Consider the following 19544-nt stretch of genomic DNA (forward strand, 5'->3'; position numbering starts at 1 on the left):
CCGGGATGGAATAACTAAGGTCTGGCAAGGGACAGATAATTGCTCTGCCATAGGCAATGGCCCTGGCCCCCTTCCAGCAAACCTATACGGGTGGGCAAAAGGGTCGCAGCTTCACCTATGTGACAATCTCATGGACTGGGGGGGGGGGGGGGGGAGAGAGGTTGTCTTGTAATTGGGTTCCTTGCTGTGCTTCGTGTGCAGGCAATCACTCTGCAGAGGCAGCTTTCCTTTCTTTTGGGGTAGATTTTATATATATCAGCAAAGGCAACCGGGAAGAAGAAAAATGTTGCATTAAAAAAATAAAAAAAGAACCAAGCCTCGACCGCTTTAAGCACTTTCGTGGTTTTTTGTTTGGGTTTTTTGTTTTTTTGTTTTTTTAAAGCCTGATTCACCTTAAAGAATCTCAAAACCAACCACCAGGGAAGATCTGTGATTTTTTTTTTTTTTTTTTTTTTTGTAATGGAAAGCGGTAGCCTCTAGGGCCCAGAGGATATGCAGGGAGGCATTTTCTCTTGCTGGTGCAGCCGAGAGCGAGCGATCGAGACCTGGAAATGAAAGTAAAGAGATCAGGAGGCACATGGAGGGAGCTGCAGGGGCAGCTGATCCAGAAGCAGAATGCTGCCTTCTATAATTAAATAGCACTTACTATTATTATTACTTCTAGTAATAATACATTAATAATATCTCTAGTAATACAATACCATTTATCAAGGAAAGTTTATGCATAGTGTGGGGGGGAAAACCCAAGGAGAGGTGAGTCCTTTATTATTATTTTGGGGGGATTGTTTTTGTCTTAAACCAATTCTCTCTGTGTGTGTGTGTTTGTGTATGTAGAAAGGGGAGGACTTGAGAAACAAGAAAATCTGGATGTTGCTTCATTAGAAAGTAAAGGTTTCAGATAGTAACTGCATGGATGAAACGTTGTGTAATTGCAAATTAAAAAAAAAAAAAAAAAGTGGAGGAAAATAATATGGGCGAGATTTTGAAGCTAACCCCCTCTTCCGCCAAAAATGTGGGGTTTGCAAAAAAATAATTGTCAGAGATCCTAATCCCACCCCCTGGAAAAAATGTAGTAGTAGTCTAAAAGTGGATAGCTAGGGGAGAAGCCCCTGGGTTTATATGAAAAACTTAGTATTAATTGCGTTTATGCCTGTTTGTGGTTTGTAGGTTTGGGAGCTGTGTTCAGATCCGTATTTAGGCTGCAGTTTCCCCCTCTCGTTTGGTATAAACCCCATGAAGCAGCAGAGAAGTCCTTGTGGAATAGCTTTTCAGATGCACCTTCCGTAGGGGCTTGTAAAGTTTATCAAATAAGAAGGTTGTGGGATTTTTTCTATTTTCTTTTTTTTTTCTTTTTTTTTTTTTTTTTTAACCCACATTCTTTAATGCTTTAGACAGTTTCCGGGTGGCAGGGGAGGTTATGTGTTTTTTTTCGGGTTTTTTTTCTCTCTCCCTTAAAGTCGCCTCCCAGTCTCCTGGAGATGTGTGATTTTTATTTAAGCGGATGGGGGGTGGGGAAGGAGGAAGAGCATGTTTTCGTTTGTTTTCCTTTTTTCCCGGGGAAGCCTGGATATCGCCTGCCGTGGGAGACCCCTCCCAGCAGCACCGGGGTTGGGGGGATGCTGGGGTGCCGGCCACCGGCCGAGCCGCCGCGGGTGCGGGAGGCTCCGCCGGCCCCTCTCCGCCTTGGCCGGCCGAGATGGCGTCTTTGTGCGCGGCGGCCGCTAGGCAAGGCCGGGGATCGGCGGCCTAGTGCTGGGGGTGGGGGAAGGAGGTGAGCGGCGGCTCCCGCTGCACCCGTGTGGGAACCGGACCCGGGATTTAATTTTTAAAGCGAAACAGGGGAGGGAGAGATGGCTGGGCACTAAGTCAAGAGCAAATGGCTGAGGGACGGGCAGCGTCACCCCACCGCCCCCTCCTCATGCCCCGGCCGCAATGCAGGGGCCCTCGGGCAGGGCCTGGAGGGCTGGGGTAGGAGGAAGAAGGGTGGCCCACCGTACATGGAGGTGTTATGTGTGGAGTGTGAGGCTGGGAGAGAGTGGGAAATGGGGTGATGGGGGCCGGGGTTGTCTGTTGACGCTTTGGCTTCCATCTCCATCCCCTTCCTGGGGAAACACGTGTTTGATGCTTTTATTTTCAGCTGGGGGCAAGGGGGTCATTCCTACCTCACCCTTCATTTGCTGGAGGTATTGCTGGGTGAAGCTGGTGGCACCCTGATGCCAGCCACCCCGATGGTGCTGCGGAGCAGGTGGGTGGCCAGCACCTGGAGGGACAGGTGGGGTGGCCAGCACCTGGAGGGACAGAATTGTTAGAACCAGCACAGCATGGTGGTGGGGACCCTGACAGCATTCAAACCCAGGGAGTGGGGCATGGCAGGGATCAGCCACGGGAGTGAGCAGGAGCCCGTATTTGTAGTGGACTGTGTGGCTTGTCCTCTGCTTGATGTGAGTCCGTCCGGTTATGCCTTCTGCTGCACCACCAAGGTGGCCAAACTGCAGCCAGTGAAAGACTCCATGTTTGCAGGTTAGGGCATCCTGGAGCCTTTTGCCTGGAGGAGAGCGCACAGACCCTGGGGCTGAGCTCCTGTCTCAGCTCTACAACCTGCCACTTATATCTTGGTGCACTTACTTCTGTCTGAAATGTTGCAGTCAAAGCCTGGAAGTTGGTCAAGTGTGAACTCATTGCCATCCCAGAAATACAGTATGAAAAACTTTGCCCAAATTCATCTCTGGCAGGGTTGGAAATAAAACCCAGGTCCTTGATAAGATAAATTGAAGACTTGCCATTCACCTCGTAGCGTCTCATAGAGCGTATCTACCCAGTTTGTGATTGAATCACCCTGTTTACTGGCTCGTGCTTCCTCCTGAAGGCAAGAAAACCTTTTTGCCTATCTGCAGCATTTTATTTCTGTCTGGTAAATAGTTTGTAACCATTGACAAGCTATGAATACAATCCTTTCTAGATGCTGGACCAGAGAGGATAAACATCTCCGGACTGAAAGGATAAGAGCTTTGTAGTGGGGATATAAATACTCTGGATTCGAGTTCTGCTGGTGATTTGAGCAGACAAGTCTGAACAGACAGATTTGGTGGGGGGAAAAAAAATAAGGACACTTAGGCACACTGCTTCATGAAATGTTTTTCCGCTGTGTTTCTAAAAATATTTAAAAGACTGAGAAAACAAAAGCTAAACAGGCTCTGTGCTTAAAATTAATTATGCATCAGCCGTGGTATTGGTGTGCAGCAGAACTGAAGTGTTGCACGTATGGGTGGCTCACTGTGTGTTGGGTTTGCTAGCATAATGAGTGTGCAGCTTGGTCTGAGGGTTGAGTGAGACACGGTGAAGAGGCTGGGATGACGAGGGGAAGCAGAAGTGTCCTGAGTTTGCCAGGGAGGTAGCAGGGCAGGAGGCATGAGGAGCAAAAGGAGGAGTCGGAATGGTAGCCTCCAGCAGCGGCGAGGCAGGCAGGACAGGGGAGAGGTCTGCCAGGCGTGGAGGAGGCTGCCGGTGTAGAGTCAGATTGAAAGGGAAGGGTGGTTGTTCCCGAGAGATGTGAAAGAAGTTGTTAGGGCAGCAGCACGTGGTGCGTGTTTTGAGGGTGTTGCCATGAGGAGATGAGTCTTAGGTGCAAAGTTGTGACATAAGCGTGAAGGCGTGACAGAGCTTTAGCAGAGGAGGCTGGTCACCCACTTGCAAGGAGAGGGGAATGTGGGGCAGTATCAAGGAGCAGCAGTCAGGAGGGGAGATCAGGCCTGTGGTTTATGTCTAAAGAAGGCAAAGGAAGGTCTTGGGTTGGAGAACATTCACTGTGGAAGATGAGGGTAGAACTGCAGAGAGTAAACAGCATGCGGGGCACAGAGGTTTTTTTTTTTACAAGGGTTTTGTAGCAAGGATCAAAACTGTATCTGGGTATTGTGGGACTTACAGAGATGCAGTAGGTTGGTCAGCTATCCACATGAGGCAAGGATGGAGATACGCATGTTGGATGCGGTAGCAGTGGTGCTGAGGCGAGCAAAAACAGAAGAGGAGCTCCAGGATGCAAGGAGAGTTGGGTAATTCTGGGAAGGAGACGTTCTGGAGCCTTTCCCTGTGGTTCTTTGGCTTCACTCCAGCTTTTGGATGTTTGAATGCCCTTCTGTGTGGGCAAGCAACAGTAACCAGTTCTCATTGTAACGCATGCCCACATCCTGCTGTGTAGGATGTTTTAGCAGTGGGGTCAGGGTAGCTAGGAGTGCAGGTACTGATCTCTTCTTTGCTCCTTGCAGTAGGATTTTAAGAGCTGAGCTCAGAAGCAGAGGTTGAAGTAGGCTGTGCGTATCGGAAGCTTTTCAAGGTGGCAATCTGTTTTGTGGATATACACAATCCTGAAGGTGTGCCACAGCATTTTTGGAGTGCAGCCATTGACTTTGTCATGACCAGCCAGTATTCAACTGCTCTCCCCACAGTCGCTAATAATCTTCCTTTTCATCAGATCTGTAGGCTGCAGCTTCACTTCCCTGACTTCTGTTCTCTCCAGTGTGGCTTATGTCAGGGAGCAGGGCTGCTCCTCCAGGGAGGACAAGCTAGGAGCCAAAGGTGATGACAGCCACCAGCAGTGCCCTCACTAAGTAGCGTCCAGTCCCACCATATCTGAACAGTGCAGGCAGAACAAGATGCTGATAGCAAGGGTCCATCAGCAGTCCCAAAGAAGATGAGGTGGTGAATCAGGTCCAGGGTCCACCCAGTGGGTCCAGCAGTAGGAGATGGTCCAGAGACAGGACTGGAGACAGGCTGCCTACAGTGTAGGTCCAAGGTTTATCTAGGAGATAGGACTGAGGACAGGTACACCTACAGTATAGCTCAGATGAGGCAGTATGCCTGGACCTGAGCTTAAATGGAGCTCCTATACCATGGGCAGAATGTGTGGGGGTATGACATGAGGCTGTTTGGGGCATTTAAAGCCTGTTAGTGCACTCAGGGCCCAGACAGCTAGAAATTCCTCCTTCCTCCCTGTCCTTTTCCCCATCAGCCTTTATGAGGGTCCCCTTGACCTTTTAACAACTCTTCTCCCCCTGCAATTTACCTTTTGTCAGTTTCCGTGGTGGCCCTTTGCCCACTTTTGTCTCTGATGGCCCTTGCAGTTCTCTTCTACACTGCTCTGGGGTTGCTCTGTGCTCTTTTGTGGCTTTCACTGCTGTCTATTTGGAAATGGTTCCTACTGCTCCTCTTCACCTTGTCTGTTCTCGTGTCTTTTGTCGTTGTAGAATTTCGTGCAAGGAGAAATATCAAATGAATTGCTTCTGTCTCTTTTTTCTACCCCTTAAGCCTGTCTGCCTGTAGTGTTAGTGATCATATTAACCTCACAGTCTCCTTGTTAAATTTCCTTTTTTCTTCCTGATTGCTCATTACCCAGGCTATTTATAAATCATTCCAGGCCTTCTGTTGGTGTTGTACTCAAGTCTACCTGCTCTTCATCATCACTTCTGTTAAAAGCCTTTCTAGAGATGCTGATCATCACTCACCTTGTTTCCTGGCTTTTCCTTTCTTGCTGTGCTGCCCATCCCAGTTGCAGCTGCTTAAAATCTACCTGCTGCTCAGACCAGATTGCTCTCAAATTTAACGTCTGATGACTTAGAAACTGCACAGTGTCACTTTAAAGCTCTTGCTTCCTTTTGCTACCACTGTCTTTCTGGTCTTTCTCTTGATCCTGCCTTTCCCCCTTCCCCCAACTCTCCTTCTTGGTAAAGGGCAGGTATCAATTCTTCTACATTTTGCATTGTGGAGAGCACAATCAATAAGGGCTTGCTGAGTTGTCAGGATTGATTTTCACATACCTTAAAGTTCCCTTCACCCTGTTCCAGACTGAACGTGCCAAAGATCCTGTAAGATACCTTAGAATGATAGGGATGGTCTTAATATAAAAGGGAGCTGTTGTAGTGTGGAGTTAGAGGAATTACTTTTGTTTTTATTGTGATCTCTTTAGAGGCGATCCCAGGCTGGGAGGGCACAGTGTCTTCAGCTCCATCTCATCTCAGTGTTTCTGTGCTTGCTTGCCTTTGTCCTCAACTTACTCTTCCTCAAATGCTGAGCGTTGTTTGTGATCACAGCTGGTTGATGTCAAGGCTGGGAAATGTGCTATCGCCAGCAACTCTTATTTTGCCACAGAGTGCCATCCCTTCTCCTCTTCTGTATGCCTTTCTTGTATGGCAGACCTGCATACCTTGCAAAGAGGTGAGGGAGGAGCTGTTCCAAGATTTGCTCCCAAACTGCAGGGGATGACGCTCATGTGTCTAATGGTGTGATTAAAGCCCATTTTAGTTGAGAAAAGGGACATTGCTCCAAAATGGCTCCATCATACTACTTATTTGTCTGTGCTCACAGAGACCCAAACTGGATTTGGTCAAACCCAGACAAGTTACTGTGCCTATTTGTGTCCCTGACTAAATGGGGAAAACTCTCTCTTGAGCCTTCCTCAGGTACTGCCCACCCCAATTTAAAATACTGCAGGACAGGGTCCTGTCCCCTCTTTAAAGGAGCATTCCCGAGTCTCCATTGCTCTTGCCTGCTGATCTGCAGCACAAAATTCCCATTGTATAGATTCATTGCTGTCCTTTTATGTGGACAATAGCAAGCAATTCCATCTCCTTCCTTTGTGTCTCTCTTTGTGATATGCCTCCAGACACCTTACATAGATTACTTGTTTCGTATGCTGTGCAGTAAACCAGTTTAAAGCCGGCCCAGATAAATAGCGGTCAGAATCGCCTAATATGTGAGGGTCTCAGCACAAATTCCTGAAATGACTACCAGTGCAGGGGAAATGTTGATTTTTATTTTTTTTCCCTTTCCTAGAATGCAGTCATGATAACAGTTGGTTCCCATTGCTTTATTTACTGGCAGCCTAAGCAGAGAGCTCATATTGAAGTAATTCCTGCTTGCCCATGTATCCTGGTGGTGGCATGTGAGAAAAAGCAGATACTTGGTAGTGAGCTGCTTGCTGTTCTGTATCTGCAGAATGGATAAATCATAGACTTTGGTGTTCAGGGCATCTGGTCTGGTACATTTTGTTAGTAGTAAATTCAGGCACACACAAAATACTGTGCAGCTTAATTGCCAGCAAGACCTAAAATGACTCATTTTGTGGTGTTTCTTTTTCTTCTTCCTCTGCAGCAACTATAATGGAGAGACAGAAGAGAAAACAAGAAATAGAGAAAGGACTTCAATTCATTCAGTAAGTGGACAACCTCATTGTTTGCTGTGGCTTTGGAGGCAGTTGTCTTTGATCGAGGATTGCAGGATTCACTGCTTTGGGTCTGCTGCATGGGAAAGAGATATTGGTCCTGAAGGTTTTCACTGATTATTCAGGGTGCTGCTTGTCCTGCCAGCTCTCTAAACTTGAAATTCTATTGTTTTAATTTCCTTGGGTTTTGCCGTCCACTACAGTTCCAGAATGACCTTTGTAGTCAGCATAATGCTAGTAGTACTTGGACCTTCATCGTCAGAGTGAAGACCTCAAACTGCTCTCTCAACAAGGTTATCCCACCTTTCTTAGGAAGGGAGATAGTGTTTCTATTTCATAGGTGCAGAAAGCAAGGTAAATGATTTGCCTGGTACCCTGTATGGTGTCTAAAGAAGAAATAGATCACCTGGGCTCTTTTTACAGTTGCCAACCTAGTAGGTGCTTCAGGTCACTCTTCTGTGAATATCATGTGGCCTTCTAGAGCTTGAAGTGGTTGCTTATGTAGTAGTTACAAGTCGAAGTACTTCCTTGTATAGTACAGTAGTGCTTTTTTCTGACCAGCATTTAAGTTAACAAAGGCCTCAGACTCGGGTCCAGGTTCCATGATGAGTAAGGAAGTAGCAAGATTGTAATCAGATTGGTTTGGATTTTTTTTTACGTCCTGCATTAAGTCCTGCAGTTGTTATGGCTGAAATATGTGCATCTACAATAGGAAAAAAAGCCAAATCTTCCATGGTACATATTTATATCCTGTGGCATGGCAATGGTATTTTTGCCCCAGTCTGAGACTAAATGGGGTTGATAACCCAGTTTCAGAGAGGCAATTGTGAAGTTTATTTTGGTAACATTTATAAAAATGGACCAGATTCCTGAAGTGAAAATAACCTAGAAATATGGGGTGATGTTTGTGCTTCTGGAGTGTATCTTGAAGTCTGAATCAGGGACAGTGTAATTTGTTGGCTTGTTTTGATGCGGAAGAGGGGTACTCAAATTTTATAAGCAGAATGAATGTTTCTTACAGAGCCATGGCATTTCCTATAATTAATTTTAAGGAGCAGATGATTATTAGATTAGAAGACACATAAAAAGTTTATTCTCTGACCCGTAAGATCATGTATAGAGTGTTGAATTTCAAAGGTGAGGAGGGCTATGAAAGGTGCTAAGGATTTCTCTACAGCCTATTGCTTTCTCCTTGAAGAGAAAAAAAAATACATGTGGACCAAGCTTGGATGATTTGGATGGCCCGATTTGAAGAATGGAACTTTTTTCCTAAGTCTCAGTGCTGTTGTGGAGTAGATGTTATCCACATGAGTACTGCCAGTTTTGTGGCACGGCCTGGCAGCCTTGACCAAGACAGCTGGAGTTAAATGGCCTCCCCAACCTGCATTGCTTGTGGTGTATGCTTCAAGGCATATGGCTAAATTAAGAAAGAGGAAAGTGATTCATTTATCACTGAATGTTTTTGGCCTCATGGAGGGTTTGAGGAGGTCTTGGAGTGCCGGTTTGGTGCCTCTCATTAGAGCCAGATGCTCTTAAAATATGCTTGTATTCTCCATGACAATCTCTCATGGGACTTTCTCAAAGATTTTTTTTTTAGATGGCTGTCTGAAGGCACATTACAGAGAATCGTGTATGTGCAGAAAACAGATGAGAATAAGATTCCTCTGGTCGCAAATCCCTTTGAGACCTGACCATCTCTTGACACCACTGTGGCCATCACTGAGTGAAATGCTCCCTAATTGCGTTCTTTTTGTCCCAGCTGCCTTTGAAGTGATAAAGTGTTGAGTAACTCACTGAGATCATCAACACAGGACCAGAAGGATGATTTCTTCATTAGACAAAAGCCCTTGTTTGCATGGGTGCCTGTTTCATGAGTGTTTTCTCCTCTTTTTTTCAGGTCCACATTACCCCTAAGCCAAGAAGATTATGAGGTAATGAAGAATTTGTTTTCTGATGTTGGGAACCCTGTGGTTAACTAGATTTGTTCTGTTGCAAAGTCATTAGTTTACATGCCAAACGTGGAGAGTGGAATGGTCTGTCACGATTAGTCTGTAACTTAAAGTTTTAAGGTTCTGACAATGACAACTTTCATGGAAAGGAGAAGACGCTTGACTGTTCAAGAAGAAAGGAGATTTGATTGGATGTTCTCCTCTACCAAAAGACTGGCCTTTCACAGGAGGCTGGGGAGGCAGGAGAATCTCAGGGGGAGGGAAGTTTGCTAAAACCTATGGAAAGGAATGGGAAGTTGGGAAACCTCTCCTGTCTCTGAATGTCCACTTCAGTCTATTTGCTCTTTGTCTGCTGCCCAGGCCTTTTTGCAGAAGCTGGTGAGAAACCTGTTTGCAGAGGGCAATGATTTGTTTCGAGAGAAGGATTTCAAGCTTTCGCTGGTACAGTATGTAGAAGGGCTGAACGTGGCAGATTATGCAGCCTCTGATGAGGTGACCATCCCAAAGGAACTCCTGTGCAAGCTGCATGTCAACCGAGCTGCCTGCTACTTTGCCATGGTGAGTGCTTTCCCAAGTCATCCACAGGGGCCAGGGCGGACATCATGGTTGGGGTGCCATGCAGTTGGAAAAGATGTCAAGAGGGGCTTCAGTTGATTTTGTCTGCTCCCTTCTCCAACACTGTAAGAGATGATGACACACAGAAAACTGCGGTATCTCCCCACTGTTGCACTGTGTCTTGTGAGACCAGAAAAAGGATGTGAAGAAGAGGGGGCCAGTACTAAGGTACTGAGAATGCAGTTCTGGTCCGTGTTGGTGAGGAGTTAATCTGGAGATTGGAAAGAGCCAGTGCCTTCGAGTATTGACTGAGTATTTCTCTGGAATACTGTCTGAGTATTGCTCTGGAGGCTCCTGCCTCCTCAAGTGAGGCACTGGAAGATGGTGAGAAGGCTTTGGGTCTTGACGGAACTTTCAGCGCACACATGGAAAAGGATTCTGCAATACTCAGGCTCTAAAAGGCTGCGTGCTTCCATTTTCCGAAGGAATCTTAACAGCTTTCCTTTACGGCACAACCCCAGAGTGGGTCCATCCTGTTCGTAATGAGGCTGAGTCCCATGAACAAAATTAGCCAGCAGTCACATAATTAGACACTGTCAAATGTCACATGCCCAGCGTAGAGGGGGAGACAAGATGAGGTTGCTCAAGCAGCCTTAATTCTGGCATTCACTGACTTTGAAGTGTTTTGAGTTTTGCGAGACTTAACAAAATGTTCTATTACTGTAGGTTTTGTGTGTTTGTACACTGGTCTGTGCATGAGGTAATATATATATTTCCAACTGCCTTTTATATTCCTGTTTTCTGCTGAGAGGTAAAAAATTTTACATTCGCACAGAAGGAGGGCTTAGTCTGCTGTGTCTCAGATGACTCGAGGTGTTCTCTTCCATGCAGGGGTTGTATGAGAAGGCACTGGAAGACAGTGAGAAGGCTTTAAGTCTTGACAAGGAGAACATCCGAGCCCTCTTCCGTAAAGCCCGCTGCTTAAATGAACTTGGAAGACACAAAGAAGCTTATGAGTGCAATAGTCGATGCTTGCTGTCCCTCCCACATGTAAGTTTTTGATACACAACTTACCTTGATTTCTGTGGCTCATCACCTTCCTCCTTCGTAACATGCTTAGCGTGAGGCCAGAGGACAGTGGAAGAGGAAGCTTGTCTGTTCCTGGGAACATGCTTATGCCCAGAAATTCTTTGTCTCTGACTCGAAGAAGATATTTGACCTCCCATGTTTCTTCAGTCCAAGTCACCATCACTGGTTAGCGACAGCAGATTTGGTGACCTATTTGTGAAGAGCAAAACCTTACCCTCATAAAATGTGAACTAAGGCCATGAGATTTTTTTAATTAGCTGGTTTTATATGTCTAATGGGAGTAACTAGGAGCATGGGACAAATGGGAACTGGAGCACTGAAAGGAAAACATGTATATTTTTCCTGTTTTAGATAAAAATGTCTCATGTTTTACTTACTGATTGCTAAGGCAAGCTGATAGAACTTTTTATTTCTTGTCAGACATGCGAAGGTGTCCATGACACCACATGCCGTAGTTATTTTTATGTTCACAAGTGTGTGAATTTTTGCATTCAGAGGGGACTATCTGCATATATTAGGCCCTGGATATTTTCCTGACAATGCTGTTGTTGAGTGTCCTTTTAGGCCAAATATTGACCAGGAAACCAGACTGTGATGATTTAGATTGTAGTGAGCACTGCTTATCTTTGCTGAATTTGATTCTGATCCATCACAGTAATGCTTTTACAAGAAAAATACATCTACTTCAGCGGGAGAAGTTAACTTTCCTTTATTATTAGTGTTACAGAAGCAATCTTTGAAAGCCTTGTTAGCAGTTAGTAGCAGTTAGTTATTCCTTTTGTATAGCTTGTAAATTCTAGGTTCTTTAACCTGGCAGAACCAAGGGTGACCAAAACACATTAAAGATATCATATTAAGGGAGTTCCAAAGAACTGTTTTTTAAACAAACCCTTTTGTAAACAAAAGCATCTAATATATGTGTTCATGTAAAGCCATATCTGACTATATTTCACATTGCAGTTGAGCGATTTAGTTGAATTTAATTTTTAACTATATACTTATGTTTACATATCTCCCATTATTATCATTACAATCATCGTGAGTATACAATCACTTTATCAAACTTCTGTGTGGCAGGAAAGTTCATCCTTAAAAACTCCACGTCCAGTGATCTGCATTCCCTATTCTAAACAATTCAGTCTTGTAAATTAACGTACCCGTTGCCTTATTACCTCATTAACAGAAATCATAAGCCTTCTCTGCATGAAAGGCAAGTCATGCTATCCATCATCTCACTCTTATTTCCATTACACCAGCTGCTAAGCCTATGAAGCACACGGGTACTTCCAGCTTGCATTGCTGTAACAGCCGAGAACTTTGTTGTGGTCAAAACAGAACATGTATTAAAACTTCTGGTGATGAAGGATCTGCCCCTCAGTTCACTCACTGTCTGGCAGAGTTAAATTGTTTCTGGGTGCAGATACTCAGTGCTGCTAGTTTGCAGAGGTTCCCGGCATGGTGAGGTTGACACTCCTCTGTGGTACACCTTTTTTGGTATGGCGTGGGTTTTTTAGGGTGTTGGAGGAGAGCATATTGCATGCCCTTGTTGAGCATCATCTCGTTTAGGTGGGAGCTAGTAAGTGCCTGAGGGTGGCCGAGGGAAGGGAAAGCTAAAGGAAGATCCTGGGGGTGACAAAAATCAAGTAACGCTTGCCACCCCCAAACCTCTGGCCTGCTGACAGAAAGGACAATAATGAACTATGCTCTTGGGAAGGGAAGTGGAGGCAGTCTGGATAGAAATACATTCTTGATCTTGTCCAGGAATCTGAGAAGATGTCTCAGAGTTACATTGGTGTGTGGAGTTGGATAAGGTAAACCTAGTAAGTATGAGATCAATTAAAAGAAATTACATCAGAAGTCTTTCTGGTGAGTTTCCACAGGGAGCAAGAAAATGGCAGACTTCAGAAGACACCTGAGAGTGCAGAATCACGAGAGGCAAACGGAGCAATGAAAACGTGACTGGTGTTAGAAAGGTCTGAGACGTGGAGAGAGTGAGGAAGGAGCAATGACCATGCGATTTGAGCAAGAAGGTATCTCTGGAGGGTGCAGGGACAGTTTCAGAAGAAGGTACATACTGAAGGAGTGCAAGATGGAGAGAGGACAGGAAATGGACAAGATAAATTTTGTTTTCACTGAATTCAGAGAAGATGGTGATGAGATCAATGTTGAGAGTGTAGGGGAGCAAGTACAGTCAGAAAGTGGGAAGTTGGGAAATGTTATGGATAGTGTGGGCTGGAAGAGCCAGAGGCTAGTGAGGGGTTGAAAGGGAAAAGATGAACCTTCAGGGAGAAGGATTGGAAATACCAGCATGGCAAGCAGAGAGAAGAGAGCAAGCTTCAAGGTTGGAGATGAGGGAGGAGATGTTGGGACATTAAGGAGGGACATCACAATAGGTTGGGCAGATATTCTTTTCTTCTTTGAAGAAACTGTTGAAGTACTCCAATATTTTTGCAAACAGGGAGAGAGAGGAAAGAGTTGCTGGTGATGAAGAAGTGAAGAAGGTTGTGGCAAGTTGTTAGTCTAGGCAGAGTTGGAGGGGATGGAGCAGGGGAATAAGGCACGGCCTAGAACTTTAAAGCCCATGATAATATGTGAGTGGGCATGAGCAGTGAGCAGGGAGGATGGTGAATGGCACGGAGTGGGGAAAGCAGAATGATCTGCTTGACTAAGCTGAGGCTGTTTAACCAGAGCTGGAGACAGTGAAAATGCCTTGTAGCTAGTAAGTTGGAAACTGAGCCTTGGTTTCAGCTTTAAAAACAAGCAAGCAAGCAAGCAAAACAGGCTAGTGAATACTGTCTGCATATCAAAACTGATTATGAGCTCTGTGGTTGGCAGAGAGGGAACCTCTACAGGCTGTGCATACAGGAAGGCGTTCAGGCTCCTTCTTCCCAGACATGGGGACCTTATGGAAGCTGTATCAGCCCCCAGCATGGGGGCTGCTAACAGCCAGTCTTGGCAGCCCCTTCAGCTGTCTTGCCAGCAGGACTCGTGAACCCTGCCTTCGGAGAGTGGATGCTTTCTTGGAAGCAGACGCTTGATTCTGATTTTCTGCAGCATCAAAAGGGTTTGGGGGGAGGTCCTGGTGCAACATCAGTACCTCAGCAGGACTGAATGACAAGAGCACTTAGGTCTGCATGGACTCTCGTAGGGCTGCTCTGGCAATTGTCCACCTGCTGCTAAAAGTGAGGCTTCTTGGCACAGCCCATTGTGGATAACTGCATTCCTGTTTATTTCATTGTGTGCGCCGCAAAGGCAAAACTGAAAGTGTCCTGCCAATGGTTTTTGTCACCAGGATGAAAGCGTCACGCAGCTGGGACAGGAGCTTGCCCAGAAGCTGGGACTGAGGGTTCGAAAAGCATACAAAAGACCTCAGGTATGCCTTCTTCTTTCTTAGAGACTATCCCTTGGCTCTTTGAGATTTACTTTTGCAAAAGTGGTAGGTGCTGCTCTGCAGTTGCAGACACACCTGCAATCCCTTTAGCAGGCTGCTGTCTGTCCTCCTTGTCCTGACCCTCTGACTCGCTTTACCTTGATTCATTTCTAGTCTCATTGCTGCTCTGCAGGAGAGGCCTCTGATACACTGGGAGCCTGTGTTTTTGGAGGAGAGGGACATGTGGCCTCATCACAAAGGAGGTTTTGGCACCACAAGTCCTTTCCCTGTTATGGAATGAGGAGGGTGGGATCATCTGCTGCAGTGGAGGCATGGCTGGTTTTGTAGTGTGATGGGTCATGAAGGGCTCCTGTCCCATATCCAGGTGTATGCTTTCTTTGTGGTAGGGGAAAGGCCTGTGCTTTGGGAGAACAACAGATACACATCTGGGCAGATGGTAGGCAGATGGTAGGAAAGAAGGCAGCAAAAAGTGAGTCATGGGTCCAATTAAATGATGCCAGTGGCTGGACACCTAACCTAGCTCCACAAGAAAGTGCTGCTGTAACTGGAGTACTGTTGGTGTTTAAATGTATACTCTGGGATGGAGCTAGAGGGCGTTAGGCCACCACTAGCGCTCTTGGATAAAGCTGCCTTGGTCGTGTAAAATCCCAGGATGCATTTTCAGGGGTAGGGAACATGAGCTAGCAATCGAGGCTTAGGCTTGCAATTCACATCTTGGCCCCATGCACAGCCGTGTGTTAAACAGCCCAGCATGTTCCACCTCCATTGAGGTGATTGGTGGGCATCCAGTTTGCAGAGAGCTTTTGGGGTAAGTATGGCTGTAGCATCTTACTCCTCTCTCTGACCAACCTCGCATGTGACTGGCCTACCTGCCAAAAAAAATCCTTGACGTTATAGCAGCTCTCAATACTCCAAAATGATTCTGTCTCAAAGAAAGGGAAGTTTTACATGGAAATACTCTTGGTAGCTGCTCACTGTGTTGGCCTTGCCACCTTTTTGCTGCTGTCATGTTACTCAGCTGTGATGGGCTTAAACCACCTGTATGCTAGAGAAATAAAAATTAAAAACTGCAAAATGCATTTTATTATTTGAAATTTAGTGGTCGGTATTTTGATAACGCCTTGCTATCTTTTGCGTTGACTTCCAGCTTTCATTTGCAGCGCCGTGATGCCTTCCCAAAGTAGTAATTTCTTAATGAAATGACAAAAACTTGTGTTCCTCAGAGAAGTTTTTTGCTTCCTGATTGTGTATTGTGACCTGGGTGTTTTGCACTGAGGTCTCCAAAACAAATAGATGGTCCTTTCAGTGTTCAGAAAACCGTACCCTTGCATCACAGTGGTATGCCTTTTGCGTGGCTTTCGTTTATGGGCAGTGCCTGGAAGGAAACTGTATTGTAACCCAGCTTTACCTAGTTTACGAGCATTCATGGGCTGTGTCTGTTCTAAGACCTCTCTCTTTTTTGCAGCAGGAATTGGAAACATTCTCGCTACTCAGTAATGGCACGTCAGTCAATTTGTCAAACCAGGTAGAGTTTGCATCCGCTGATCGTTACTGTTCATGAATTGTGCTACTAGAATGCTTCGCAGTTTTATTTACATGCGAATTTGTAACTGTCTTTTATGATTTAAATGCATTAATTAGTGTTTTCAGCTTTTAAGGAATATTGCCAAGGAAATTAATGTCTTTGAAAATATTTCTAGTGAAAAGATTTTTGGTGTCAGTAATTAGATCACTGAAGATGAGTGATTTTTCTTAGTTATTGTGAATGTTTGCTTTCTCTTGCATTTTAAATACATTTTAGTTTTCAAGTTTTTACATAGTTAGGGCAACACTAAGTAAAATTCAGAAAGTGCAACTGCTGAAGAAACATACAAAATTAAGTCATGGGCATGCGATGTACTGAGCAAGGTACATACACAGTTTATGTATTCTTTGTATTGTCCTGTCACCTGGGAGATCCAGCTTGGGCAGGGCACTGTACAAATACTAAGTTAAAATATAAGAAATTGCTCATTTCCTTGTTTCACTACTGGCCAAAAAAAAAAACCCAGAAACTTGCTTGTTTTACAGGATGATTGGTACTTCACACTGCTCTTTGAAGCAAACAAACTATAAACCAGTAAAAATTGACGTTTTATTCAACAAGATGGGATACTAAGGAATTCATTTACCTCTCACCGCTCAGTGACGTACCTTCACATGTTTCTAGGAGAGCCAGTCAGCTTATTTTAATAGTTGTGCCTAGTTTTTAATTTGAAAATCTTGCCTTTTGCAAGAAATTATAATAGGGCAAAAACTAGAAGTTGCAAAAACTGTTGCAGTAGATGCAGTATCTCAAGAGTAATGCTTTACTTGTGCCTTTTTAAGTTTAAGCTGAGGGCACTCATACTTACCTCTGTTTATGTTTCTGTAAAATATGGGCTCGTTCTATTCCTTGCCTGGAGCTCCAAGTCAGCAGTTGTCTTGGCCGAAAGCTTTTCCTGTTTTGAGTTTGCTGTAAAAGTTTGTGGTTGTTGGATTGCAAAATATGTGAACTAAGAAAAGGAATGTTGTGTAAGATGAGGCTAATCAGATCTCGCACTGCATGGGGCTGACCGATTGATGTGTCCTGGGACTTGGGACACAGCTTTCTCATCCACACATGAAAAACCCTATTCTAATGTACGGATTTGTTCACATGGTTGGATATTGTGCAGGGATGGTATTCCCTTTGCAGCAACAGGGCTTGTCCACTGCTGGAGGTAAAAATGGATAGTCTCTTTGGATTAATGGCCTCTTAAAGTTCATTGGTTTTACTGCTCTTGCACTGAAAGAGGCCATAAAGGAAAAAAAAAGGACCAGATGCATTTGGGAGAGGTAGAGTCTCTCATCTGTGAAGTGTGAATATCTTCTTAAAGATGAATTTCTGGTGATATTTTTCTCTCCCCTTTCTTACACCCTCTTTGCAGACCACTTCCAATGGATTGGGTTCGATAGATGACATCGAAACAGGTAAAGACATCTCTCTGCTCTGATTTTTGTGGCTTCGGTAAGGTATCTGACCAGGCTGGCAGGCCTGAGAGGTTTGTCATCTTCATTTGTGTCTCTTCTGCACACTCCTGGCTTTGGTAACTGGGAGAAGGGAAAAGTGGTGGGAAGCAGGAGTGGTTTTCCTGCAGAAAAGCTTTTTGTCCAGCCCCAGTGAGAGACACGTCTCGGAATTAAAAGGGTCTGCTGAGGTACACAGCTCTCTCCAGTTGTGCTTTCTTAAAGCTGGGCTTGGCAAAGCTTCTGAAACTCTGTTCCCAGCCAAAACAGTCCAGATAAAGTGAAGTTAAGGTTGTAGGCAGCTGTTTGTGTGCTGGGCGCGTATCGTCCTCCAAGACGTGGAGGTGGAGGGAACGAAAACAAAAGAAAGTTGGGAGGGATCCAGGGAGAGCTGTGTTCAGGGTTAGGCACCCAGGAGGAGTACAGGGAGGGCAATGAGGTTGCTTTTCTCATGCCGGGAAACAAGTGACCTTAACTCTGCCCCTGTGGAAAGGCTTTCTACATGCTTTGCCCTTTGTTGTGTGCTGGAGCATTGAACTCATGCCTCTGAACACATCAGTCTTTGTTCCTTTGAAAGGTAGCGTGTGTATGAAGGTAATTGTGAAGACTTACCACTGCAAGTAGCAATTGCTTTTCTTATAGAAAGAAACTAATTTCATTATTAAGGTGCTTTGGAAAACATGTTAGTTCTCCGTTGAATGCCAGTTCAGTAACTGAATGCTATGTGCAATCATGAGACCCAGTTCTGTGAATTAAGGAGAGCTTTTCACATTATCTTGCTGTGCTAAAATGAACTGGACTCCTATGTCAGAGTAAAGAGTTGACTGCATCCAGTAAGCTCTTTATCTAATCAGGATTTGGTGTAACAGCAGCATGCCACCTTTGCTGCTCTTGAAGCAGAGAGAACCTTTACTACTAGGAAATCTTTTCAAAAGCATTGAAATTATGTGTTACCCATTTCCTGAGAGTGGCGTGCCACCAGGAGGGCTGTGGGTGCTGTGTACCTTGAGAGTTTCGGATTCAAAGTTTTTTTTAGCAGGGTTTTTTTTTGTTGTTTTGTTTGGTTTGGTTTTTAAGATGCAAACTACTGAAGCCCCTTTCCCTATGCTTTGCCCAAAGTCATCTGATTAACTCAGCCTTGCCCTGCTCAGATCTGGCTCAGTATGGCCTTTGGCCAGCTAATGCACTAGGGAACCACTGCTGTTTTGGGAAGCGGAGCTAGAAACAGGGCTTTTAAAAGCACTGTACTTGCCCCTCTAGGACAGGCAGGTGTATGGCCAGAGAAGCTACCAGGTGGGGGGGGCACGGTATGAGAGACTTGGTTTGGGGGAGCGGATGGACAAGACCCTCACTGAGCTTAAAATAATAATACCTGGGGCTTAGTGTCGTGGCAGTGGCAGGAATCAGAGGGAGGCAGAAGTGTGCCTGTCATCTGCTCGTCAAAGAAGGCTGTTCCATGTTTTTTAAGGTGGAACAAACATGAGGTGAATGCAGGAGGTGCATGAGCTTTCTGGAAGGAGAGTACATGGGATGTGGCTGTGGTGGCTGGTGAGTGAGGTCAGCAGATGGGCTGTCCTGAGGAAAGCAGGAATGGGAAAGGAGGGATAGGGGAAATGATTGGACAGAGGGGAATAGGAGGAAGTTGCTGAAGGAATGACAGGGTTTGGGTTGTCAGGAAGAGGGGAGCAGACATCTCCCCTCTGCCCCTTGCAAGTAGCGAAACCTGTTGGTCCCTGCTCTTCTCCTTGCCCTTCACATGCACTGAACTGGGGGGGATGCTTATTGTTCTCTGCCTTTTGGTCATGCATTCAGCTTTTCAGGGTTTTGGGCCTCTTAGGGTGTGTAAGGGCCTCTTTCCTCCGCTTCCCAGCATGAGTGGGAACCAGAGGGAATCATTTGTTCCTCACAGAAGGTCTGAGCTTCTGGATCCTTTGGGGTCATGTCACTGTGAACCCTTTTGCTCCCCCCTGCACGTGTCCCGGTCCCTTCCAGCGTGTCCTGAACTTCTTGTTGGCCCCTGGAGGGATCTTGACAGTACTCCAGATTTAAACATCTGAAAAACGGGAAGGCACAAGCCGTCCCTCTGTACTGAGGGAAATCTGGCCAAGCTACCAGTGATGAGGCCAGCACTGAGGGAAGCTAGAAGGCTGGCTCCCGAGTGCAGCTGAGGGGCCCGCATCAAAGGGAGATGAGCTGAGAGAAGTCGTTGCAAGGGGGGCATGGGATTGGAGCCAAGCGTGATCTGAGGGGCAGCTTGACCTGCAAAACTAAGGACACTTACAGGCTTCTTTTGAGCCACTGCCTGTGGGGAATGTGTCCA

At 45.5% G+C, this 19544-nt stretch overlaps 1 protein-coding gene across 1 annotated transcript in view; it reads left to right on the plus strand.

Moving 5' to 3' along the window:
* The first annotated feature begins 1233 nt into the window (after nucleotides 1-1233).
* The window catches only part of ZC3H7B (zinc finger CCCH-type containing 7B), a 44201-nt gene continuing 25890 nt past the window's right edge, over nucleotides 1234-19544 (plus strand). Inside the window, exons 1-8 of the mRNA XM_074165701.1 lie at nucleotides 1234-1283; nucleotides 7144-7204; nucleotides 9111-9144; nucleotides 9523-9720; nucleotides 10609-10767; nucleotides 14099-14179; nucleotides 15663-15722; nucleotides 17146-17188. Coding sequence (XP_074021802.1) covers nucleotides 7152-7204; nucleotides 9111-9144; nucleotides 9523-9720; nucleotides 10609-10767; nucleotides 14099-14179; nucleotides 15663-15722; nucleotides 17146-17188 — 628 coding nt within the window. The 5' untranslated portion in view covers nucleotides 1234-1283; nucleotides 7144-7151. The remainder of the gene's footprint in view (nucleotides 1284-7143; nucleotides 7205-9110; nucleotides 9145-9522; nucleotides 9721-10608; nucleotides 10768-14098; nucleotides 14180-15662; nucleotides 15723-17145; nucleotides 17189-19544) is intronic.

The sequence above is a fragment of the Numenius arquata genome, chromosome 2, assembly GCF_964106895.1.
Source record: "Numenius arquata chromosome 2, bNumArq3.hap1.1, whole genome shotgun sequence".
Classification (NCBI taxonomy): domain Eukaryota; kingdom Metazoa; phylum Chordata; class Aves; order Charadriiformes; family Scolopacidae; genus Numenius; species Numenius arquata.